Raw genomic sequence first — 27,541 nt, 5'->3', positions numbered from 1 at the left:
CACCAGAGCGAAGCCTAAGGTATACTATGGACTTTGGGTGATTATGATATGTCAACACAGGTTCATAGATTGTAACAAATGTACCGCTCAGATGCTGGATATTGAGAGTGGGGGAAGTTGTATGTGTGCCAGCCCAGGTGATATATGGGCACTCTGTCTTTTCTGCTCAGTTTTGCTGTGAACCTAAAAATTCTCTAAAAAACAAAGTCTAGTTTTTAAAAAGATTTTATTTATTGATTTTTAGAGAGAAGGGAAGGGAGGAAAAAAGAGAAGGAGAGAAACATTGATCGGTTCTTTCACCCACACACCCCAACCGGGAACTGGGCCTGCAACCCAGGTATGTGCCCCAACCAAGAATCGAATGAGTGATCCTTCGCTTTTTTTGGGACAACACTCAACCAACTGAGCCACACAAGCCAGGGTCCAAAGTCTATTTTAAAAAGAAAAAAATGGCTCTGGCTGGTGTGGCTCAGTGGATTGAGCACTGGCCTGTGAACCAAAGGGTCACCAGTTTGATCCCCAGTCAGGGCACATGCTTGAGTTGTGGGCCAGGTCCCCAGTAGGGGGTGCATGAGGGGCAACCACACATTAATGTTTCTCTCCCTCTCTTTCTCTCTCCCTCCTCCTCTGTCTAAAAAAAAAGTAGAATCTTTTTTTAAAGAAAGAATATTAAGTGTAATTAAGGACTGAATTTTCATTTCTGAAGAAAAAATGGTGAATGTGTTAACTTTAGAAAAAATGGTTGTCAGCATTCATCATCAGCCACAGCGATCATAGTATTACTGACTACATGAAAACACAAATCTGCTGAAAAAGCACCGACATCTACGACAAAATGTTATAATTATTTTAAAACTGTACCCGAGAAAGATCAAAGGTATGTTATACCTCACTTTTCATTGAGATCAAATACCCATTCTAAATTAATTTTGCTAATTTTTAGTTCCGACTTTCCCTGTGCTTGTAGAAAAGAACCAATGTAATCATTATAAATATGCTTGTGCCATGAACAAAAGAGGAATTTCTTATGAAGTTAAATGACGCCAGATGCTTCAAAGAGAAAATTGGTTTATTCCAACAATGGTTCATTTTTTGCCATTCAATTTATGTAATTATAATAAAGCTTTGAGTGCTCATTCTGTTGAAGATAAAACATCTGACATTAATATCAATGTTATTACAAATTCAATTAAAAAGTTAAACTTTTTTGTCTTGATTGTTAGCAACTTTAGAGGATTATGGGTTTAATTGGATGCTTATATTTTACTAGATGTAAGTGACATTTATGGCTGCAGAGTTTGTGGTGCCAAGGTTTACCTCAGTCATTGTTTCTCAGGCTAGACGATGAGATTCACCAGCCAATCCGAGAAGCTCTGGGGCTCATCTGCAAGGGAGGCAGCTCCAGGGGCTGCCTGCATACTGGATCACAGGGAGAGCAGACAGACCAACTGGAAAAGGAGCCAGCAGCTCAAGCTACACACACAAACCCCCCCCCCCCAGCTCCCTGGCCTCATCTAATGCTAAAAGTATTGACGATGGACTGGCACCAGGTGTTAGACTGGTGGAATCAAACCAGACCTCAGTTCAGCAACCTCAGTACTTGAGTTCTAGCTAGGAATTCAGAGCTAAGACTCAAACTATAAGAGAAAGTTCTTTTTTTGAAAGTCACAGAGGTACAAGAAGTGACCCATAGAAGAAATTGGTTCAGGAGATAAGTTACAGAGGCCAGACAAGGGCCCTTGGAGCTTAGGAGAGAGACAGACAAGGAAAACCCACCGGGGGAAAGGGGGTGGGAAAAGGTGTGGGCATGCTCCATTGAGAGAGCCACCAAAAAGTTAAACTTTGAAGACAAAGTTTTTTACTTTTGAAAGGATAAAATCATTACTAATTTTGGTAGAGCACTACATCATGGTGAAAGCAATGTTTTCACTAAATTAAGAGACCTTATAATGCGAAAAGTCACAGTGAACACAAAATTCATAACTGTATCCAAACAAAGAGTAATAGTCTATCAATGGAAATAAAAGCTGTAAATATTTTAAATGTATTGTCACAAATTGATGCTCCAGAAGGGTAATGTGTCCCTGAGGATGACAGAAGCTTTCTATGTGAAACCTTCTCAGACCTTGCTTATGTTCTCTGCCTTGGACAGGTTTTAATTTGTACCTTTTACAATAATAAAACTGTAATAATTGTAAGTATAATTTTAAAAGGACAGAGAGCATGAACTATAAAATGTTTGTCATGAAGGTGATATTGAAAACTAAAACCTCCACAACGAATGCAGCCCTGCCAACACCTTGATTTTAGCACAGTGAGAATGATTTTGGACTTCTGACCACCACAACTATACGATAATGTTTGTGTTGTTTTAAGCCATTAATTTTGTGCTAACTTGTTATAATAGCAATAGCAAATTAATATACTGACCAGTCGTGTATTCATTCAGCTCTAGTTATAATCATCCACCTGTCACACCAAACCCTCTCATGCTTTGGCCTGGAACATGTCTCCCATCCATCTGCCTAGATCCAATCTTGTTCTTTGAGAGTAATTAGACCCATCATTTCTCCTTGCAATCTTTGCCTGTGCTGGGATCTTTCTCTGTCCAGTGCTTTCTAACATGTCTCCTTTTCAGCACTTACCACACTTGAGTTGCCATCACTGATCATTGTATACCTGTTTGTACCACTTTGTCAAGTTCTTGATTGATAAGTGGCTTTGGTACTTGTTCTCTAGTTATTTGGTAGGTCTCACCAACAACACAGTAAGCTTGCAAAGAACAGAGCCTACTTCTCTCTGTGTGTACACACACAGGTGTGTCTTCCCTACATAAGTTTAATACACAGTGTTCCAATGTTCCACCCCCCAAAAAAACCCAACATCAAATAAATGCTCATTGAAAAAAATGAAACAGTCTACAGGCATACCTCATCTTATTGCATTTCTCTTTATTGTGCTTCACAGATGTTACATTCTTCACAAATTGAAGGCAAGACCCTCCACCAGCAAAAAGATTATGACTCAGTTTATTTTGATACTCACTTTATTGTGGTAGTCTGAGACTGAACCTACAATATCTCCAAGGTATGTCTGGACTTTGTAACAAATTATTTTTCAGTAAGTAAGCAAAAGGGAAAATATCCACAATAATATTTTATTATAATGCATTTTAGTATACTATTTACTAACTTGCTATAAGAAATTAAGCTCATTTATTCAGTCAGTTTTCTCCTGGAGGGGCAACTCCCGATAGTGTTCTTTTCTAGTCACAATTATCAGGTTTTCATAATTTAGTCTTGCACTTCAACCACCAGATACAGTACCCAACATAACCAAAACCCACTCATCCAGTTGACACATATTGATTGGGTGCCTACTATGTGCAAGTGCTGTTTCAGACATGGAAAAAAATAAATCAAAGCTTATCTTCTGGAGGGGAGAAGATATGCAAATAAATATCATCAAGCAAAATACTATAAAGAAAAAATGAAGTAACATGAGATTGAGTTCTTTTCCCTAAGAGTAAAAAACACAAAGAATTTGGTCTTTAATGAGATAAACACAGTGGTCAACACAAGAGTAAGTGGTGGTAGTTAAGAACCAGGATTTTCAAATCCAGTTCTACCAGTTGCACCACCCAATGTGTATCTTTGTACAAATTACTTAACTTCTCTGAACCCAGCTGACTCCTCTGTTTAAAAAAAAGGCACTCTCTCTCATAAGGTTATTTTGAGAATTATACAAGATAATCCATACAAAATGCTAAAAATGGTGCCAGACACATAGAAAGTAATTAAAACACAGCAGCTATTATTATGATATATTTAAAATTGTGAATAACATTTCTGAATTATTATGTAATCAGGTTTCTTTATATAATATTATATATTGTAAAGAAAAATCATTCACTTTACAGATACATATGCTGAGACAGGTAGAGGATGCTGTTTGGCTCCACAGGTCCCTCCTTCTGGATGACAAACTTATTCCACCAGCAGCTTTCAGAGCTTGGCTGTAGAAGGCTCACCCTTGACTTCCACTGTGGGAATTTTGCCCCCCACTGAACTGCCTCAGCTAAGGTGATGCCTCCTACCTAAGCTGGAGAACCAAAGCCAACCCTCCAATTTTCATTTGGATCTATTTTGAAGGACCACCCCAACTTCGGAGCTCTCTGAAGGTGGAAACCTCTTCTTCTTTCCTCACTCCACCACAGAGGTTGTTCACAACAGTCCCCAATAAACTTGCTCACCAGTCTCCATTTCAGTCAGCTTCTCCAGTAAAGCCAAATTAAGTTAAGCAGCCATTATATGAGCAAGGCACTGCTGTGATGCAGCTTTGGGGAACTTCTCTAAAAGGGCAGATAGCACGCTAGGGTTTGGTGGGCCATCTGTTCTGTCAAGTTTACTCAATTCTACCATTCTAGTGTGAAAGCAGTCATAGAAAATACATAAATGAATGGGTGTGGCTGTGTTCTAATACAGTCTTATTTTAAGGACACTGAATGTGAATATCATCATTTTCTCATGTCACATAATAGTCTTATTTTGATTGGTTTTTCCATTTTTAAATGTTTTAAAATTCTTAGTTCATGGGATTTCAAAAGAGATGTAACTAGATTTACTGTGGTGACCATTTTGTCAAATATACAAACAGCAAATCATGTTGTACACCTGAAACTAATATGTTATATGCCAATTCTATCTCCGAAAAAAAGGTGGCAGGCTAGATTTGACCAATAGCCATAGTTTGCCAATCTCTGCACTAGAGGAAGGGGATAGAGTAGCGTGACCCTCATAAAACCACCATTTTGGTGCATGAATTTACGGAATTTGGCATCAAAGGATCCTAGACCTTGTAACCTTGTTTTCAGGATACAGAAGACCCCTTCCTCACTCCAGAAGGGTAAAGAAAGCATAGAGAAAAGGAAGAGAAAAATATGGGGAAAAGAAGATTCATAAATCTGTATCGCCAAGAAAATCATACGTAGCAAAATCAAAATAGTTTAACATTCACTGTGTGGTATTTTCCACTTAGAAACTTCATCTCCACTAGAAAACAGAATTAGGAGATTTGAGTGGGTGCTTTGTGGCTATAGCCATAGCTAAGTAATGATTCAAAACTAAAAATACAATTGCAATTTGCTACTGTTTTCATGTTTATAAAGAATATATTTTAAGTGATCTAGTGATACAGAATAGAAAGGAAAGTTAAATATATTTTGAAACTTTTTGAAGCTTTGTCTCTATTCAAACATACCAGCCTTCCACAGTTCATTTCCCTCATGAAAAAATCAATTTGGAGGAATTTATTTGAGTAACAAGCATATCCTTAACGCATTGCCCTGAAACCTTTGGCTTTTTACTTTTGCCAGGATGTGTGCTCTTCTTCTTTGGTTTGTCTTCTTTTTCAACTTCTATACTCCTTGAAATGAATCCTACCTTTCCTTTTTTTGGATCATTTTTGTTTTTTGCTTTGTTGCTGTACAACCCTTGCTTTGAAATCATTCTTTATAGCACCTCTTTCCACATTCTTTCATCATGTGTAATATGAGATTTCCTCTTAATTCACACCTGACCTCCAGCCAACATTGACTTCTCTAGCTCTTGACTCCTTCCCAAACTCCTCCTCCACATTCTCAGAATAAATGAATGAAGTGTTCTTTTAGCTGTGAGTAGTTGAGAAAGAGGAATGGAAGCATCCTCTCTATGGATTCACATTGCTATACTGTGAAATATGGAGACTAGGAGTGCTGATTTCAGTGGATGCCAACTGTAATAGGCGGTTAATGACTATATCCTTGGCTTTTGAGGCCTCCAGGTTCTTCTCTCTAGACACTTGGAGACTAATTTGGTCCACACTTGTCATGATGAGTTCAGATGCCAGAATCTGAGTAGGGGAATTGTCATGAAATACAGTGTCCATAATATACTGCTTATATAACTCCACCACCTTCTGTTCCAGGTATTCATTCAGCACAGCATTAGAAATAGGCTTCTGTATTTGCAGGCTGCTTTTTTCCTTGATACTGGTTATTCTCCAGTAGGATGAATATCGCTGAATAGGTTTTTGGGGAAAATCACTGGGCTGCGTTGATATGGAATCCTCCATTGGCAAAGGAATCTCAGATGATTTCAGCAAAGGGCCATATTCAAAACTTGTCTCGGAGGGAAAATCTGTTGTCTCTGAATTAATGGCCATCACCTGGCCTCCTGCAATATGTAAGTCATTGTAATTCTTGCAAATACTTTTGCAGGAAGGGGGAACCAAGTAGGTCTCTCTGCTGGGATCTCTACAAATTTCAACTGCAGCCAAGTTTGGGCTTTCAAACACAGGATTGGACTTTGTCTGTAGCACTGTCGTTCTCTGGTTTCTACGGTGTTGACTCTCTCTTGAGTGCAGTGAAGAAATGAACTTGCCAGAGGATTTGCAGCTCAGGTAGAGACTTCTGACCTGTGTTTCATCCACAGAGGAATAGGAAAGAGCAGCAGAATTTGTCTCTTCTTCCTTTTCCTCAGCCACCTTCTCACTGTAAGATGCATAGCTCCAGGGGATGTCATTCTGGTAGGCAAGTCCACTGAGGTACCCTTCTGACAGCATTCTGGAAAGAGAATTGGTGAGTAACAATGGGGAAAATGAAGACTGGGATTTTTTAAATTGGCAGTTGATGTATCAAAAAAAGTAAAGGAAATAAATGATGTCATTTCATTCATTCAGCAAGCCATTACTAATTCTGAGCCTGCTGTGTACCAGAAGTATTGCATGTGCTGTAGATATAAAGATGAATAAGGCACAGCCCTGGCTGGTGAGGCACAGTTAGGTGGAGCATCATCCCGTACACCAAAAGGTTTCAGGTTGGATCCCCAGTCAGAGCACATACCTAGGTTGTGGACTTGATCTCTAGTAGGGTTGTGTATGGGAGGCAACCAATCAATGTTTCTCTCTTACATTGAGCTTTTTCTTTCTCCCTTTCTTTCTCTCTAAAAAGCAAATAAATAAATAAAATGTCCTCAGGTAAGGGTTCAAAGAATAAATAAATAAAATAAAATGTTCCTTTAAAAAAAGATAAATAGGACATAGATCCATCCTTCAGGAAATTCCCACTATGGGAGAAAATAAACTAGATAAAAAACAATTCCAATATTACATCACTGCAGGTTCAAATAGTGATAGTTACAAAGGAAGTACAGAAGAGGATCCCCTAATACCACCTGGGGATAAGGGGGAGGAGTTATAGGGTATGTCACAGAGAAGATGACATTCAGCTAAATTGTGAAGACTAAATAACAGTCTCAGCCATAGGCACAGAATTATAAGAGAATATGATGGTGTGGTACATTCACCATCTACCAAGATGCTAAGCATAAGCAGAAGGGGCTGGGAAAATAGTTTGGAACTGGGTCGTAAAGGGCCTTAGGAGTGAAGCAAAGGCATTTGCATGCTGCCCAGAGGAAATGGAGATTGAGAAACTGCAAACTGGGGAAGCAACATAGCTAGTGGGTTATGAGAAAAACAGTGAGGCAAATTCTCCTGAAAATAGAGCAGCATTTTACCCATCTTTGTATTTTATCCCTCAGAACTAACACTGTTGTTTGCATTTAGGAGGGACTAAAAAGATATTTTTTGTTAATTTGAATTAAATAACTGACAACAATGGCATGGTATGAAATTAATTCACTATCAACCCATTATGAGGGACCACAAAGCCACACATACTTTTGCAGCCCAGGACGAATTTCTTGTTCTGCCCACCCACTTCTCACAATAAGTCCTGGAAATGTCTCTGCACCCAACTGATGTGTTTACCTCTACTCTAGTTACCGAAGAGCTTTTCTGACCATGGGCTTTCGCTACACCTGCGTCTCCTCTCCACCCTCAGCAGTTGTCACCTGAGTCTGGAGTGACTAGAATAGGCTAGAAACCAGCAGCTGTGTTTTCTAAAAAAGGAACACACAGACAGTCTTGGCGCTGGGCAACAGACGACAAGGAAAACTAGTCCTCTTTGTCCTTCAAAGCTGGGTTTCTGAAAGAGACCTGTGAACATGAACGTGAATTGAAAAGTCAAATTTAAAAAAGATTATTTTATTGTTGGGAAAATAGATTCAAACATTATAATAAAAAATTAAAATTAAAAAAGAATTATTTTAACTATACATAAGGTTCCTTTTTTAATCTTAGCACCTATTCCATATCCATGCAGTTATTTCCCAAGTAAATTTGTTAATTGTATAAAGTAGATTTTATAAATATAATTAATATAATTGTTTTAGTTGTATAAACATAATATTTTCAATGTTGGTTTTCTCTTTTGGGAACTTTTCCAAGATATATTCAACAAATTTATCAATTCTAGGCATAGTGATGTGCCATAAAGATACAAAATTAAAACTCTTCAACAAATCCATGGGGTAATTCTTGTATGCTGGACACACTTATAAAGATGATGAAAATGGCTTTTCTTTCCTGAAAAAACTCTCTAAGTACATTCTGCCCTCAAACTGAACCCCCAGATAGAAAGGCAAATCTTTATATACATGAGAAGAGAATTAACAGAGCAACAAAGTTTAGCATAAAGGCTTCATAGGGAGGCAGTTCTGTCCTGACCCTACCACTCCATCCCTCCCAGGCTGCAGCCAAGACCTTCCCCCTTCAAGTCCTCAGTACATTATTGTAGAACACTAAAGCAGAAGCGCAACTCTCTGCTTTTGGGTTGCTAAACTGGCTTCAGAAACTCTCAGCAGAAACCATAGTTTTAGAGAAATGGCTTCTGAGATACATTACCTGAGCTTTAAAGCTTCAGAATGAAGAGACATACAAAACTTAGAGCATAATATTTATGTATGCATTAGCAATATACTCAGTGGATAGAATCCCCCATGGAGTCAAACAGTATGGCTTCAGATAGGTTTGGGAGCCCAAAATAGAACAGGTGTGTGCCCTATGTGCCAGGTATAATCTGAGGAAGCAGGAAGTCTCACAAAATTCTCTCCTGCTCAGCACGGAGCAGGAACAGGAGGAGAACCAGCCACATAGATTACCTGGGAGCACAGATCAGAGGCTGGCTCATCAAATGTGCTCAACACCAGCACGCTGACCAGAGTCTGCAATCCTGGAGAAGACCTAGATCTGGAATGAGATGATTACAAACATGATCTCTCCAGACCATTCGCCAGGGGCCAGAGGAAGGATAAGAAATTACCATTGATGCCAGTGTGAGTGAATGATAACAACCAAAAATGCCTCCACTCGCACATCCCCAACTGACCCTGTGGCTCTATGGAAGCAAGCTGGAACTTAGTAAATCCAGAGAGGACAGAGCCCTGAAGTGACCGAGAAAATCCTGACTGACAGTGATTACTCAGGAGAATGTGAGCTGAGCTCAAAAGTGAGATCAAATTGAGGCAGAGAAAAGCAAAGATTTCAAGAAAAAAAATAGCTGGTTAAGCATATGCATGTATTTCCCACCCCCTAAAGTTCACTTAAACAACAGTAAGTGGTTTTTTAAGATATAGTACACACACATGCAAATGGGAAACAGAAGAAGAGACAAAAGCACATATTTTAGAAACTGGAGAGTAGGAGGCTGAGGGCTAATAATTTAGGAGACCTGAGAAGGAAGAATGTTACAAAACCCATGAGTTATGAGATACCAGTTGAGGGTATAATTACTAAACCAATAATAGATAGATTAAATAAACATACATTTAGATGCTCCCATTTTGAAACTAGAACAAAAATATAAGGTGGAAAATAGTAGAGAAAAGATAAAATTAGAAAACCAGTCCAGAAGATCCATTATCTGAATACCAGAAGGTTCAGAAAGAGGACCAAGTCAACAGAGGGGAAATCCAAAGATTTCAACAATAATTCCTAGAACTGAAGGACATGAGTTCCCAAAATACCGGGTAAAAATAGATCATACCTTGTTTCATTATTGTGAAATGGTAGAACACTTGAGACAAAGAAAAAAATACTGGAAGTTTCCAGAGAGGAAAAGGACAAAAAAAAGTCCAAGAACTAGAATCTTCGGACTTCTCAACAACATGAGAAACAAAATGATCATATAACAATGTCTAAAAATTCTTTTTTAAAAAGATTTTATTTATGTCCTGGCTGGTGTGGTTCAGTGGATTGAGTGCTGGTCTGTGGACTGAAAGGTCACCAGTTTGATTTCCAGTCAGGGCACATGCCTGGGTTGTGGCCCAGGTCCCCAGCTGGGGGCGTGTGAGAGGCAACCAATCTATATTTCTCTCACACGTTTCTCTCCCTCTCTTCCTCCCGCCCTTTTGTTGGAGCTGTGGACTGAAACTGGATATGTGGGCTGAACATGAGGTGTGGCCGACACTAGGAAGAGAAGATGGAAGGGCTGCAGAGTGAGGCTCCCCTTTCTTTGTCCTAGGTCCAAGAAGTGTCAGAGAGAGTCTGAGCCATATTGAAAGTAAAAGGACATTCCAGGATGAAAACTATGTAATAAGCTCAAAAGGCAACCTAACTGGTTGTTACAGACCTGAAGCTTTCTGAAGATAAAGATGAAATGGAATACAACTTAGTAAGTCTGTCCATCACAAAGTAAGATTTATACAATTGCCTATAGACTTTAGTGGTGAATTATGAAAAGCTAAGCAAATGAAAAATCTAAACCAGCACTGTCCAACAGAACTTTCTGAAATGATGGAATGATCTATATCTGTGCTGTCCCAAATTTAACCAATAGCCACATGTGGCTACTGAGCACTTGAAATATGGCTAATAAAACTAAATTTTAATTTAACTTAATTTATTTTTTAAAGATTTTATTTACTTATTTTTAGAGAGAGGGGAAGGAAGGGAGAAAGAGAGGGGGAGAAACATCAGTGTGTGGTTGCCTCTCTCATGCTCCCTATTAGGCACCTGGCCCGCAAACCAGCTCTGACTGAGAATCGAACTGGCAACCCTTTGGCTCTCGGGCCGGCACTCAATCCACTGAGCCCCATCAGCCAAGGCGTATTTAATTTAAATTAATTAAAAACACCACACAGCACTACACTGAACAGCATGGACTTAGAAGATAGTAAAGGTGATAACATAAAGGATTGTAAAATACTGAAGGCAGGTAATGATAATTGCAATTTACAGTTCACTGGATGATCACTGTCATTGCAATAACTTTAGAGTAACATCTGATTAATTCATTCATTTCTGTGCTCCTTTCAAGGCGTATCAAAAGATGGGGATCTGCCCTGGTTGGTGTGGCTCAGTGGATTGAGTGCCGGCTGCAAGCCAAAGAGTTGCCGGTTCGATTCCCAGTCAGGGCACATGCTTGGGTTGCAGGCAAGATGCCCAGTAGGGAGCGTGCAAGAGGCAACCACACATTGATGCTTCTCTCTCTCCCTTCCCCTTTCTCTAAAAAAAATAAAGAAATAAAATCTTTTTAAAATTATGGGGAACCACAAGCATAAACTTTTAGATGTGTGGTAACGAAATGGGACCCTTAGCTAAAACATTTTGTTTAGCTATTTTGAAATAGTCTCTTTATAGAACTTCCTTTCTTTTCTTTTCTTCTGTTTTTTTTTTGGGGGGGGTGCTTTTATTGGGAGAACTCTAGAATGCCTGTGTGAATGGTTCAAACAAATTTGGTTTTAATTGTGTGGTTCTGCAGGTTGTCTCTGAGGTGATGAAAGTGCTGTCCATACCATTTTCTGTGATGATGAAATGTTCACTACTTGTGCTGTCCAGTGCCATAGCCAAAAGCCACATGTGGCTAGTAGGTACTTGAAACATGGTTAGTGTGACTGAAATCTTAATTTAATTTAAATTGCCACATTTGGCTACAATATTGCACACCACAGAGCTAGGCAATTATAACTTCCAACCCATAATTTAAGAAAAAAAGTTGTGCAGCAAAAAACTGAGGTTCACTACATGGCCAAGTTGTAAATGGCTTTTGCATAGTCATAACAATATATAAACCACTGAAAATGGATGTAACCAAATTTAAAGTATAACCACAGGGTAACAAGAAAGTCAGAAAAAATGATAATGTGTTATCATTTACATCAATGTAATATCAATAAAAATTGTCTTGGGTATTTGCCTATGTGTCCAGACTGGATAGCCAGTCCACACAATGAGAGGATGTACGTACTCAGTGAAAGCCAGGGAAGAAAGGAAACTAAATCTTATTTTCATGGTGACAAGTCAACAAATAATATCCAAAACTAAAAAATCCAAAAGTTGAAACACACACATGCTATTTAAAGAAATGGGCCCTGGCTGGCGTAGCTCAGTGGCTGGAGCGCAGGCTGGGAACCAAAGTGTCCCGGGTTCGATTCCCAGCCAGGGCACATGCCTGGGTTGCAGGCCATAACGCCCAGCAACCGCACATTGATGTTTCTCTCTCTCTCTCTCTCTCTCTCCCTCCCTTCCCTCTCTAAAAATAAATAAATAAATAAAAATATAGAGATATCAATTGTGAAACAACAAAAAAAGAAATGGTACTAAATATCAAATAGTCAGTCAAAGGAGATTAACGTCGTTGCTTTTGGAAAAGGGGTGGAGACTTGCTTCCTAGCAAACATCTTTGAATTATTGGACCCAAATTGTGTGCATATATAACTTTCATTAATGTTTTCATTAAAATAAGGATTAAATATTTTTCAAGTAACTAAGGTGGGGGAGGAAAGTGACATTTCCTACACAGCTGAGTTTGTGGTTAAAGATATTGCATTTTTCTCAGGGCAAAGAAGAGAAGGAGAGATCACTGTGGAAACAGTGAATTTTTATTTGGCCCTAAAGAACAAGGCAAATTGGAATGGGCAGTGAGAAAGGAGGAAGCATTGGAGACAGAGGAGAGAAGGTCAACAAAAGTAAGGAGGCCTGTGTCATCATTCTCCTGTGGATCAGTAATAGATGCCAGTCTGAGTGGGATGCAAGTGATATTCTCCATCATGGTCTCCTAAGAGACTTCACTGAAGTGTTACAATTTGCATAATCACTCTTTATTACCCTTGGGTTCCCCTTCAGATATATCCCAAATCTACCACAACTTATCCTATTTCTTTTCATAGTATATAATCAACCCTAATGGATTCTTGTTTTATTTTACACGAATGATGTTTATGAGTACTCGAAATAATCTCCACTCCTTCACAATAATGAAGGAAGAAGGTCTAGAATTTTGGTTTGACTAATGGATGCCTTGCCCTATTTGTCATTAACTGAGAACTGTCTTGGTACTTTTATTCTGGTAGAACAAGAACCCTGCCATTCTGTTATGTGGGGCTCAATGTAGGTCCAATGATGGGAAGATAGAAAGTTTGTCCTAATGTGTAAGGAGAGACAAACTGATGGCTAAAGGACAAGATTCCCGTGAGGGCAGAGTGAGAGATAAGGTCAGAGAGGTAAATAGGGTCATGCGAGGCTGAAGCCATTCTATTTACCCTGAAGACAATACAAAGCTCTGGCAGATGACTAAGCTGATGCAAGGCTTGATGTAATCGATCAGTTAAGTGCAAAACAAATTTCAGCAAAGTGAGATTGGGGTTAAGGACTCAAGTTAGGTGAGGATGAATCCAGCAGCATCCTAGGATGATTGGGACAGGAACCGGGAGGGAGGTAGCAGAAAAGGAAGAGAAGGAATGAACTTGAGAGGCCAAGACTCTTGGACCTGAATATGAATGAGAGAAGGGAGTCAGCCAAAAGTAACTCTGAGTCTGGGCATGGTGGGAAATGGTACTAGCATTGACCAAAATGGGGAGATCAGGAGGAACTGGAAAGGGAGCTGTTGGGTTTAATTTAGTTTCTCTTGAGTGTGACAAGAGGTACACTCTCTGAGTGTGTCTAGTTGTACGTTGGACATTCAGGCAGGGAGCTCATTAGAGAGGTTATTTAAAGTCAACGGTAAAATCATCTTCTAAGTACGGGCACTAGGGATTTATATGGGAGGCTTGAGGAGCTTGTGAGTGTTTTTCATCATTTCTGTGGGGAGCCTACCTTGAACCGTACGAGGAGGAATGAGTGGAAGCAAGAGCTGCGGTATGACATAACTTTGTGAAGATTATAAGAGCGTCAAATGTATTAAACAGGTCACATTTAAAAAATTCACATTCACAGGTAAAATGTACTTATGTATTCAGGCTTACTAGGGCAAGAAAATTATTGAACTGGTAGTCAACGGGCCAGAATTCTAGTTCTGACCTTGTTACTAGCTGTGGTTTTAGTCTAGTTGAAAGGCAAGTTGATAAAGTGGCTAACATTAGCTACAACCCAGATACTATCCTAAGTGCTTTTTATGTACTAAGTCAATGGATCCCCAGAAAGACTCTAAGATGTAGGTACTATTCTGTCCATTTTATAGTTGTCAAACTTAAATAATGTGTCCAAAGTTACCAGACATTCAAACACTGACGGTCAGAAAACAGAGCCCACACTCACTTGTCGCTTAACCTCACAGAGACTCAACATCTCATTTGTGGTATTAAATAATCTATAGAGCCCCCTCAAACTTTCATATTGCAGGGCTTTATGACTATTAAGAGAAGAGAAAGGGTTAGGTGAGCATTACTCAGAAATTCATTTCTGAAAAGTTAGCAGCAGAGGGCAGCAGAGAGCAAGCTAAAGCAGCTTTTCAAAGACTTTTAGTCTAAAGGTAGGAGCAGAGTAATAAATACTGGGTGAAACTTATAAACAAAAATTATATGTATGTTTACTAATTTAATCATCATTAAAACTCTTTAATGTACCTTTACAATGAAAACAGTATTGTAAAGCATGACATTGTAAAATTTAAAAATAGAGAAATAGCCCAGGCTGGTGTGGCTCATTTGGATTGAGCACCGGCCTACGAATCAAAAGGTCGCCAGTTTGATTCCCAGTCAGAACTCATGCCTGGGTTGTGGGCCAGGTCTCCAGTAGGGGATGTGCAACCCTATATTGATGTTTCTCTCCCTCTTTTTCTCCATCCCTTCCCCTCTCTCTAAAAATAAATAAATAGCAATACTTTAAAAAAATAGAGAAAGTTATTTTGGTTTATTTTGATTAACTGTTGGCATATTTTCTTAATACATTTCAGTGATTATCCATGTAAGTCTTATGATGTCACTCAGTCTCTTTAAAGATACTATAAAGTGTATACTTCAAACAATTGTTAACATTTATTAAATTTCATTTCATGTGAGACACTAAAACTGGATCCAATGTCTTACTTCAATTGTTCAAAGATATTGTATACCTTGAATTTTTGTTTCTCATCAGAGAAAAGCTGTGTATGTGTATTCACAATATATATAAAATATCTAAATATATTTATAATTCTTAGTGACTGGTTAAGTGTGATGGGAAAGACACCCAAGGACATTTGCAGATGAGATGTTCTAAGCAAATTTAGCCTGCATTAATCATTACTAGACAGGGGAATACCAAAATTAACCTTATGTGCAAATTCACAACTTAGAAATATGTGCTGAAGTACAGCACTTTGTTAAATCATTTATTTGGATTTCAGGAGAAATTGCAATATAAATTCATCCTTCTACACTAGCATTTATATAGTTTCTTGGAAAACTGTTGTTATTATAGCTTCTGTGCATAAACACACTTTTAATTTACACCCAAACAACACAAGCATGGATTCAAAGAGAAAACCTAAAGTGGGAAGAACTTAAAAAACCTAAAGTGAGAACATTTGGAAAAACCTAAGTTGGGGATCAACAAATGATTTTTATAAAAGGCCAAGTATTTACTATTTTAGGTGTCTGTTACATCTACTCTGCCACCATAACAGGAAAGCCACCAGAGATAATCAGTAAACGAATGGATGTGGCTGTGTTTCAATAAAAATTAATTCATAAAAACAGGCAGATGGCCAGTTTGGCCCATAGGCCATGGCTTCCCTACGTTTAACCTAAGTAAAAAAGCAGATGCAGCCCTGGCTGCTGTGGTTCAGTGGATTGAGCACCAGCCTGCAATTCCCAGTCAGGGCACAAGCCTGGGCTGCAGGCCAGGTCCCTGGTTGGGGGCATGCAAGAGGCAACCAATGGATACATCAATGTTTCTCTCCCTCTTTTTCTCCCTCCCTTCCCCTCTCTCTAAAAATAAATAAATAAAAATCTTTTTTAAGAAAGCAGGTGCAATAAGTTGGATAGGGCATAATAATAACACCAGTTGTGTCAGGTGCTTTCTATACAATAATCCCAATCTTCCAACAATACTTCATTTTAGGTATACAGGGCGGGGCCAAAGTACATTTACAATTGTTCATATGGAAAATAATACAATAATTAATCAATAATAACACAAGAATAAACTCTGTGTTTCACATTTTCACAACTGTAAACCTATTTTCACCCCACCCTGTATATCATAATCCGGGTTTTCCAAATGAGAAAATTGAGATTTGGATATGACAAACGACCTTCCCAAGGTCACAAAGCAACTCAGCAGTAGCACTAAGATTCAAGTGCAAGTTTACAAACTCCAAAGCATATGGTCTGATCTTAAAGCACATCACACTACTGCATAGTTGAGAGCAGTTCATTTCACAGTCATGACAAGCAATTAATCCTTCCAAGAAAAGAGTATCAGCCCTGACTCCATTTATGAACGAGAGTACTGCCGAATAAAAGAAGGAAGACACAATGAAGTTCAGAAAGAAAAGCGCCAGGAAGACAGCCAGTGCCCACCCCAGAGGGTGGCCCAGAGGGCTACATATATGTCCCAACCGTGTAGCAATATTTATGTCTTTGGCATATACAAATAATTTATCCTTTCGTCTTTTAATCTAAGCTTATGAATACTTTCCTTAACCATTTCCACTGCTATAGCCTGGCATCATCTCACCCTTAATTTTACAACCAGAGTAATTTAATATTACAGATGCCCTGTTTAAATATTAACAGCTCCCAATCACCTCCAGGATAAAGTCCATACACGTTAGGCCCTCATGATATATGATCCTTATCTGCCTTCCCAGTCTCATCTCTGCCTATGCCCCACAGGACACAGGACCTCAGCCACACTGAACTTCTCCCACTTTCTCCCAAACCCCATGTCCATTGCAGGTATTTATGTATTTATTCTTCTGTCCTTAGAGCCCTGGTTCCCTATCCACCCCCCCCATCCCACCACTCATACCCTTCAACTCTCATCTCATATATCAACATTTCAGAGCCCCTAGCCATCCACGTAGAACCCAAGTTCATCAAATAGAAAGCAATTCTAGATTTTTCTCCCCCTGACCCCAATATACAGGGGTGGGCAAAATAGGTCTACAGTTGTGAGTAGGAGAAACGGTTACTCTTGTACTGTTATTTATTTATTAATTATTGTATTATTTATTTGTATTTGTCTTCTTATTATTGTTATTATTTCCTATTTTTACTTATGATTTATCTTTTCAGTAGTGATGGTTGGTAATTTAACCAACAACCAATGAAAGTGGATTCTTAAATAATTCTGGAAGACAGAGAATGCTAAAAAGTTTTGACAGAAATGGGCTGAAGAATCTGATACACCTTTACTAAGTAGACAAGCAATTTACATAATGTGCAAGAAATTTGATGAAACTGGGTCCATCTATAATGCTCCAAAAAGTGGTCAACCTGTCAGTATTACCACCCAGGACAATGAAATGTTAGTGAGTCAGGCATTTACAAAGAGCCACAGAAAAATCAAAACAAAGAGCTACTATTGAGCTAAGCACTTCCTGTAGATCTTTGAGTCATCTAATGCAATGTTTAGATTTGAAAATGTATCTGCTGTGATTGTATCACGGGTTATTAGAGGATGATCCAGATCGCTGCTTACAATTCTGTGAAGGGCTTCTCAATAAAGACAGACAAGGCAATGTCATCATTGATAAAATTACATGGTTTGACAAAGCTCATTTTAAACTTTCAGGTGCTGTAAATAGGCACAAACTGTGTCTGCCATTCAAGAAAAAAAAATCCCCATATAATGATAGAAAGACAGTGAATCAGCTGCAGATAACAGTTCAGGCCTGTCTTTTGTGTAAAGGGCTACTTGGACCTATTTTTTCCCATACAGCTGTTACACATGACCTGTATGTCACCATGCCAAGGGACACCATTTTACTACAGTTACAGAGATGGCATGATAACAATGACTTGTTTTTTCAACAAGACAGAATTCCTCCACATTGTACCATTAATAGTGTTTCTTGATGAACAATGACCCAACAACAGGTGGATAGGTCAACAAGGGCTAGTGGAACGGCTACCACCGTCACCAGACCTCACCCCATGGACTTCTTCTTTCAGTGTGTTGTCAAAGATGAAGTCTTTTCCTAAACACCACACATGCTGGGTGATAGGATCCACTGCCTAAGAGAACCATGTCAAGAAATTGATGGCAGTAAAGAACTCTGTGCCCAAGTGTGCTTGAGTAAAGCAAGTAGACTGCAGGAATGTGTAAATAATGCAGGCTGGCAATTCGAACTCTATGAGACTGTACTTAAGTGCACTGTGCCATTGTGATGTTCTTTTGAGTTAATAAAGCTGCATGATAATCATAACCTGCATGTCCTTTTCCATTTGAACAACTGTAAACCTACTTTTGCCCATGCCTGTATTTATCAGGATTATGTGGAACTTGAGCAAAATTCAGCTGCTACCTTAAACAGTGAAATAAATCACTGGGACAGTCCTTTGAATAAAGCGGTAACTGGCAATAGCAAAAGGCAAGCAGGAAGATTGGGGATTGGAACCAGTGGGGGAGTTGGAGGAGATAAGGCAGCAGAACAGATCCAGTCTCTGGAAGAACAATTTGCATGCAGGCGAACTAAGACATCCATGAGGCTAGGTGGAGAAAGGGTGCAAGGAAGACCACAGCCACACAAAAATGGAGGCAGTGGGATGGGGCTGCCTCCCCCATCATGGGATGTAGCTTTATGGAACTAAAGACAGGAAGACAGCATCTGCTGTTCCATAGAAGATCTTGGGCCTAGCCAGCTGGGGTGCAATTTGTTTCCCACCTGTCAACATGTCTGCTTATATAGATCTGCCCTTTAACAGTTACAAAATCATATACCTATAGGCACAGCTTATGTTAGCAAATCATTTCTCATGGTGAACATTCTGATTTTTCTTGCTTTTTTATTATGTGTAATCACTGCATGTGCTTCCGTGAATGTTTCCTTAGGCCTGATTTGGAAAAGCCGAATTACTAGATCACAGCTATTGCAAATTGTCCTTCAAGTAGCCTGGGCCAATTGATTCTCTCACCAGCAATGTTTGAGATTAACTGCTTCCACTGACATTCTCCAACACATTATTATTATTTTTAACTTTGCAATCAGGTAAGCAAATTCATTTTTTGCCTCAAAGTTGAGGGTGAAGCAAACTGTCTTATTAACGCTATCTGTAGACGACATACAGGGGATGTTATTTTTTAATACTTCCACCTTCACAAAGTACAGTACTCTATTTCTTCTCTCCACTTCTCTACTTCCCTTGTAATCTAAATTATAGAGTCTATCATTCCAACCTGTTTTTCAAGAGCTTTTTGATTTGGGGGCCTTGCAGATAAATCACTGAAAGGTTATCATTGAAAAACTTGAATATTATTTTGTTCATAATCTAGTCATAATACTGTAATCAAGTCTGTATTACATGTTTTAATTGTTTTTTAATGGATGATATAAGAACTTTACCCGAAACAAGAGGTTTCCTTAAGAGGGATCTCCCTGTATTAAAAAAATTTGCAATTTCCTCAGTCTTGGAAAGTGTATGGTCTTTATCACAGGGAGGGTTATCAACAGGAAGGGGGAGAATGAGGGAAAAGATACGGGGAATAAGAAGCAGAAATAGTAGGTAGAATACAGACAGGAGGAGGTTAAGAATAGCATAGGAAATGGAGAAGCCAAAGAACTTGTACGTACATGAACTAAGGGGCAGGAATGATGGTGGGGGGTAGTACAGGGTGAGGAGAATAAAGGGGAGGAAATGGACAACTGTAATCAATAAAATATATTTTTTAAAAAAGAAAGTGTATGGTCTTTAGAGCTGGAAATAACCATTTGCTTAATCATATACCTTGTCTTATATCCCTACTATTTAATCTTTTGTAGCATTATGTTGACAGATGCTCTAAAGTATCACTCATCCATATTTTAATTCTTGTTACAAAACATAATTTGGCACTGTCTATTCTTCTGTCAAATGTTAAGTGATTCTTACTTAATGAATTAATTTCTCAAAGTTAAATTTGATGGCTAACATCATAAAGTGAAAGGCCTCTGTTTTCCATATAATCACCAAATAAGTAAATAATTTTGTTTGGTTCTACTTAGATCTTTATGACCAAAGGTAACAACTACTTCCAAAGGCTTTATCTGGATATGTAAATTTCCTTACTTCAGAACATGTAAATTTTGGTACAGAGATATTAATAAATGTATTTTTTCATAGTTTGGATTTTTCTTCATATTCTATCTTTACATCTCAAATGGAAATATTAAAATTTCAGATCATTTTTTGAATTGCTCTTAAAATATTTTGACACAAAATGAGAGTACTATAAATATAAGAAAAATGTTCATAATAATATTGACTGGTGTTAAATTTCTTTGGTGTTATAATCATTAATCACTATGAATTATATTGTCAATTATGTTGATTAATGTTAACATTCATTTAATTGTAGGCATATAAGCCAAATGTAGTGCAATATACTTCACTGAATTCTGGACTTTAAAAAATAAAAGCTCTCTAACAAACATGTGGGTAACTGGGGAAATTTGAATATGAATTATATGCTATAGAACAGGATTCTATTGATGTTAAATTTCCTTAGCATTATAATTGTGTAGAAGTCTGCCCTTTTTCATAAGATATACATGCTCAAGAATTTGGAGGTGCCATGCGCCCTACAATATGCCTTCAAACAGTTCAGAAAGAAACCATGTATATGTGTGTATGTGTATATGTACTTATATATATATATATACACACACACACACACACACACAGAAAAAGAGAAAGAAAAACTTAAATATAGCAAATAGCTGCAACTAATTGACCTACATGATGGAAATATGGGTACTCATTATACTATTCTTCCCATTTTTATATAGGTTTGAAGCTTTGCACAACAAAAATTGGAGGGAATAGTAACTATTGTTAGCAAGTGTACATTCTATTATGTTTGTGAAAAGCTTAGAGGGACAATACGTTAGATATCTAAGATAATCATTAGGTATGTGATTGAAAATCTTTCAGTAACTTGAAGTAACTATTGAAAACATCACATCAAAGTGATGTTAGAATGAGTGCACTACCTTTGTATATCTCCCAAATTACCATTATAATGTGAATGAATGTTTTACACAGATTTTAAATATTCTCTACTCCAAAAAACTTCACAAGTTTAGAAACACAGTGTTCCTACACTGACCTATGCAAACAACATTCTAAAAATATCCATATGAGCATACAGACCAAACCAGGTCTATATTCAAGCACAGATAAATGCGCATACACAAAAAGAATGTGCAACTCTAAAGACAATTCAAACAATTGCTTCTTGTGTAAAATCAAGTATAAAGATAATTCAAACAAAAGCCTGCATGTGCATGCACTGTCTTTAATACCAACAAGTAGATTTTCCCTAATCACCCAGATGGCAATTTGAAAAGCATCACTGAAATCACATTCACTTTGAGTATGTCCTGCTATGCAGGAAAACACTTATTACAAGCTTGCTGGATGAATAATTGAGAGTCAAATCCAATTGGAATTTACTGTGATTGTATTTCTCTCTTAAACTGCATCACTGTAACTGAACTCAAGTGTTGTGCTGTCCCTGCAAAATTCCGCCTAGGTTTTTCAGCCTTCTTTATTTTTTTATTTTTTATGGGAGTACAGTGGACCTTCTTTTAAAAACACAGAAGCTAAACCTGTGTAGGAATTAGTGAACAAGGAATGAATAAATTTCACAACAAATATTTGATCAGACCAGTCAATTTGGAGGGTTAAAAAAATATTTTAGAAATGCCCCAAATGTGAACATGAGGAGATAAGAGAAAGAAGTGTTTGACTTAACTTCTCTTAATGACCAGTTCCGTTGAATGTTCACTTAAACTCCCACTCACCTCTGATTTGGTAAACTTAAAAAAGCATTTTACATGTCATAAGATTAAATCTGAGTTCTGACGTTAAAGGAACTAAGTAAGGGTGAGAAGAGAGATGGCAGAAAAAGTTAGCAGTTGCAGGGCCTGTTGCCTCCTTTTTCTTACCTTCACTAACCAATCTGCTCCTTCGGTCCTGCAGAAACACAACGATTGACCATACAGAGATGAATAAGACAGCCAGCGCTTTATCCAGAAATGTTTGCAAGCCTTTGGTGAGTGAGTATAGCTTTCACTCCTAAAAACCAAGAAGCTAAGCTGCTTGTTGCATTTCCATTTTCTTTATAAACGATCCAATGGAAAAAGAGTTGTTTTTGCTCATCTGATTTGTTCTAAAGAACAGTGGGAAGTCCCGGAAAGGGGGTTGGCAATAACTGACAAACCCACATCGAGCCACAGAATGGTGTTTCTTCCCCTTTTTCAAAAAATGAAACCTATCTATGAAACTGTCTCTTGTTAAAACAGTTTATTACTACACATTATGTAAGAACGCTGTCAATATAAATTTACTCCTATAACTAAATTCTCTGGGACCCCTCTCCCAAAAAAAAGCCAAAGTCAGATACGACTTAGAAAATTCTTGGTTTCATCACTAAATATAATATTTAAGAAGTATTATTTCTCAATTGTACTCATACATTTTTTGAAATGCAAGTTAAGATGGTTTTCTCTCTCAAATTAGCAAAGGTGAAAAAATTCAGTAATATGTTTTGTGGCCAGGTTTTGGAGAAACAGGCACTCTCATATACTGTTGGTGAAATTGTAAACATTTTTAGAGCAATTTCCCAGTATCTGTCAAAGTTTTTTTAATATTCATACCCCTTAACCCAACAATTTCATTTCTATAAATTTATCCATGTGATACGTTTGCACCTGTGCACATATGAAAATATATTTGTTGCTGCATTAAGGAAGTAAGCAACTGGAAAAAATTCACAGATAGGATATTGGCTAAACAAATGAAAGAATATCCCTATTGTTAGAGTGAGGTAATTTAACATCAAATGATAAAAGATTTCCAATATACATTCTTTAGCAAGAATATAACATGCTCCAATTTGTATTTTTAAAAGCATATATATGGAAGAAATCTATATATTTGCTTATAATTAGAATATTTCTACAGGTATACACAGACAAAAAACTTGAAATAAGCAATTGCCTTTCGAGAATGAATCTTACTTTATACTCTACACTTTTTGAAATTTCTACTATGTGTATGTATTACTTTTTCAACTTAAAAACTTGTGTTATAAGTCATATGTTGCACTGACTGGTATGGCTCAGTGGATCGAGTACCTGCCTGTGAACCAAAGGGTCTCCAGTTCAATTCCCAGTCAGGGCACATGCCTGGGTTGCAGGCCAGGTCCTCAGTATAGGGTGTGTGAGAAGCAACCACACATTGATGGTTCTTTCCCTCTCTTTCTCCCTCCCTTCCCCTCTCTCTGGAAATAAATAAATAAAATCTTTTTTAAAAAGGAAGATTAACTATTATTATTTTTAAGTCTTATTTTATTCCATTTTTATTTTTAATTACAGTTGACATTCAATATACTAGTTTCAAGTTTACAGGATAGTGATTAGACATTTAGATAACTTAAGAAGTGACCCCCTGATATTTCCAGTAACCTTCTGGCACCATACATAATTATTACAATATTATTGACTATATTCTCTAAGCTGTATTTTACATCCCCATGACTATTTTGTAACTACCAATTTGTACTTCTTAACTCCTTCACCTTTTCCACCCAGCCCCGCAAACTCCCCTGCCATCTGGCAACCATCAGTTTGTTCTCTGTGTATATGAATGTGTTTCTGTTTTGTTTGTTCATTTATGTAGTTTTTTAGATTCCACATATAAGTGAAATCATATGATATTTATCCTTTTGTGTCTGACATTACACTTAGCATATTACCCTCTAGGTCCATCCATGTTGTTGCAAATGGTAAGATTTTGTTCTTTTTTATTGCTGAGTAATATTCCATTATATAATAATATGTACTGCTGCTTTTTGATCCACTCATCTATTTATGAGCACTTGTGTTGCTTTCACTTCTGGGTTATTGTAAATCATGCTGCAATGAACATAAGTGTGGCTATATCTTTTCACATTAATGTTTTGGATTTCTTTGAGTAAATACCCAGAAGTGGGATTGCTGGGTCATATGATAGTTCTATTATTAATTTTATGAGGAACCTCCATACTGCTTTCCACAGTGGCTGCACCAGTCTGCATTCCCACCAACAGTGCATGAGGGTTCCCCTTTTCCACATCCTTACCAGCACTTGTTGTGTGTCAATTTATTAATGATAACAATTCTGGCAAGTGTAAGGTGATACCTCATTGTGATTTTAATTTGCATTTCACTGGTGATTAGTGATGTTGAGCACTTTTTTTTATCTATTGGCCATCTGTATGTCCTCTTTGGAGAAATATCTATTCAGATCCTCTTCTCAGTTTTTAATTGGATTGTTTGGTTTTTTGGTGTTAAGTTGTATGAGTTCTTTGTATTTTTTGGATATTAACCCTTTATCATATGTATCATTGGCAAATATGTTCTACCATTCAGTAGGTTGCCTTTTTGTGTTGTGGATGGTTTGCTTTGCTGTGCAAAGACTTTTCAGTTTGATGTAGTTCCATTTGTTTATTTTTGCTTTTGTTTCCCTTGCCCGTGAAGATGTAGTCAAAATATATTAATAAGAGTAATTTCAGAGAGTTAACTGCCTATGTTCTCTTCGAGGAGTTTTATGGTTTCAAGTGTCACATTTAAGTCTTTAATCCATTTTTAGTTTATTCTTGTAGATGATGTAAGAAAATGGTGTAGTTTCAAATTTTTGCCAGTTTTCTCAGTACCATCTATTGAATACACTGTCTTTATCCCATTGTGTATTTTTGCCTCCTTTGTTGTAGGTTAGTTGACTATATTAGGCATGGGTTTATTACTGGGCTGTCTACTATGTTCCATGGATCTATGTGTCTCTTTTTAGTCTAGTACCATGTTGTTTTGATTATAGTAGCCTTATAGTATAGTTTGATATCAGGTAGCACAATACCTCCAACTTTGTTCTTCTTTCTCAAGTTTAGTTTGGCTATTCAGGGTCTTTTGTGGTTCCAAATAAATTTTAGGATTATTTGTTTTAGTTCAGAGAATATACCATTGGTATTTTGATAGTAATTGTATTGCATCTATAGATTGCTTTAGGTTATATGGGCATTTTAACAATGTTAATTTTTCTAATCCATGAGCATGGTGTATGCTTCCATTTATATATTTGTATATTCTGTTTCTTTCTTATGGTTTTCCTAATGCAGGTCCTTCGCCTGCTTGGTTATATTTATTACAAGTTGTAGTTTTTTCATGCAGTTGTAAATGAGATTGTTTTCTTAATTTCTCTTCCTAAGAGTTCATTATTGGCATATAAAAATGCACTCACTTCTGAATATTAATTATTTATCTGCTACTTTACTAAAGTCATTTATAGTTTCAATAGTTTTTTGGTGAAATCTTTAAGGTTCTCTATATACAGTATCAAGTCTTCTGCAAATAATGATAGGTTCACTTACTCCTTTCCATGATGAGTAAAAATGGCACAAGTAGACATCTTTGTGTTGTTCCTGATCTTAAGGAAAATGCTTTTAGCCTTTCACCATTGAGTATGTTAGCTATGGATTTGTCGTGTATGAACTTTATTATATTGAGATATGTTCCCTCTACTCCCACTTTGCTGAGAGTTTTTTATCATAATTAGTTGCTGGATTTTGTCAATTTTTTTCTGCTCCTATTGATATAATCATATGAGTTTCAATCTTCATTCTCTTTATGTAGTATATCATGTTAATTGATTTACAGATATTGAACCAACCTTGTACCCTGGGAACAAATCCCACTTGACTGTGGTGTATGATCTTTTTAATGTATTGTTCAATTTGATTTGCTAATACTTTGTCAAAGATTTTTGCATCTAGGTTCATCAGAGATATTGGCCCATAATATTTTTGGGGGTAATGCTTTTGTCTCATTTTGGAATTAGGATAATTCTGGCCTCATAAAATGAGTTTGGGAGCCTTCTCTCCTCTTCAATCTTTTTTTTTTCTCTTCAATCTTTTTACAACAAGTAATACTTAACTTTATTTGAGTCTCCAGCCCAAATATATTGTAATCTATGTCCTTTTCGGAGGACAGACAAGTCAGTTTTTGTTGCTCAAAAGCAGAAAAATGTTTAGAGTTCTGAGAACTTACCTTGATTGCCTCAAGTAAATCAACAAATAACCTTGCCCAGATAATATCTAATTTTATTCTTTTTCTGCCTAACTGATCAAAGCTAAGTTCAACACCCCAACTCAACATTGTTGATATATTGTTGATACATCAACATTTCCACTTAATGGGTTTGTTTTGTTTACCTTTGTTCTATGACATCTTAAAAAGCTGTATCTGCTCTGTGGTGTGGCACAGTTGGTTGGAGCAATGTCCCTTAGACCTAAAGGCCACAGATTTGATTCCCACTCAGGGCATATACCCAGGTTGTGAGTTTGGTCCCCGGTTGGTGCACATATGAGAAGGCAACCGATCAATGTTTCCCTCTCACATCAATGTCTCTCTCTCTTTCTCTCTTTCTCTCTCTCTCTCCCTCCCTCACCCTTCCTCTCTCTCTAAAAGCAATTAAAATAAATGTCCTCAGGTGAGGATTTTTTTAAAAGCTGTATCTTTAAAGTGTACTAGTATTTTTACTTCTGTTGGAGTCTTTCAGGATTTTCTGTATTATTGCATGGAATATTACTTAGATTCTGTTGAAAAGGCAGATTCCCACTTATAAGCCATAATACAGACAGTTTCTCAATTAGTGCTGAATCTCACTTGACCTGCTACTGTAAGAATAACCAGACTCATTGCCCAAGGAGCAGGTTTATTTGCAGCTATAATCCTATAAAATCAGGCCCAGGTCTGTTTCCAGACTTTTGTAGCCCATCAAGATCTTAGCTGTTAGCTAAAGGTTGTAGCAATTTCAGGGCCAAATATTGTTTTATTTCATTCTCATGTAGGTTCAACCATAGCCAAGTATGTATTGCTATGTAGTATAGTATTCCTGGCTGTAATAAAACAGAATTTTGTTCTTTGTAGCTGAAAACTTACATGATTTTGTATTAATCTGTTGGATACAATTATTGCCTTGATTTCTGTGCCTCTAAATTCATGTAATTCCTATTATTCAATTACCTTTACTGATGTCAAAATTTTTCAAGCTATTTCCATTGTGATGTCACCCATACTTAGCTTACCCCCAATCCTCACTATATTTTCTCTACCCAGTCTACCCTCTACTCACCTTCAAGTGCTCTTACCAGCACTCTCAAATTCCTCAACAGTTCTCTCTCTGTCACATCATACTTGCCAGTTGCCAGTCCCAGATAAAAT

The 27,541-nt window shown here is 37.4% G+C and overlaps 1 protein-coding gene across 2 annotated transcripts; it reads right to left on the bottom strand.

Annotated features, from left to right (window-relative positions):
• Positions 1 to 2,940: 2,940 nt before the first annotated feature.
• Positions 2,941 to 22,438, bottom strand: TASL (TLR adaptor interacting with endolysosomal SLC15A4). Of its 2 annotated transcripts, none has more exons than XM_045856006.1 (2): positions 22,229 to 22,438; positions 2,941 to 6,601 (listed from the first exon to the last, which is right to left on the bottom strand). In XM_045856006.1, the coding sequence occupies exon 2, from the start codon at positions 6,598 to 6,600 to the stop codon at positions 5,707 to 5,709; it is 894 nt and encodes a 297-aa protein (XP_045711962.1). In that variant the 5' UTR covers position 6,601; positions 22,229 to 22,438; the 3' UTR covers positions 2,941 to 5,706. The 2 variants fall into 2 exon arrangements, with proteins under 2 accessions (XP_045711962.1, XP_045711963.1); XM_045856007.1 differs by lacking the exon at positions 22,229 to 22,438 and adding an exon at positions 6,881 to 6,941.
• Positions 22,439 to 27,541: the final 5,103 nt, after the last annotated feature.

This window comes from Phyllostomus hastatus, unplaced genomic scaffold (genome assembly GCF_019186645.2).
Source record: "Phyllostomus hastatus isolate PE091 unplaced genomic scaffold, TTU_PhHast_1.1 phas_scaffold_12, whole genome shotgun sequence".
Taxonomy (NCBI): domain Eukaryota; kingdom Metazoa; phylum Chordata; class Mammalia; order Chiroptera; family Phyllostomidae; genus Phyllostomus; species Phyllostomus hastatus.
The sequence above is the reverse complement of the archived record's forward strand: the minus strand, read 5'-3'. Positions and strand labels throughout refer to the sequence as shown.

Excerpts from the sequence above, each read along its gene's own strand:
- TASL (XM_045856006.1), bottom strand. The coding sequence starts at position 6,600 with ATGCTGTCAGAAGGGTACCTCAGTGGACTTGCCTACCAGAATGACATC.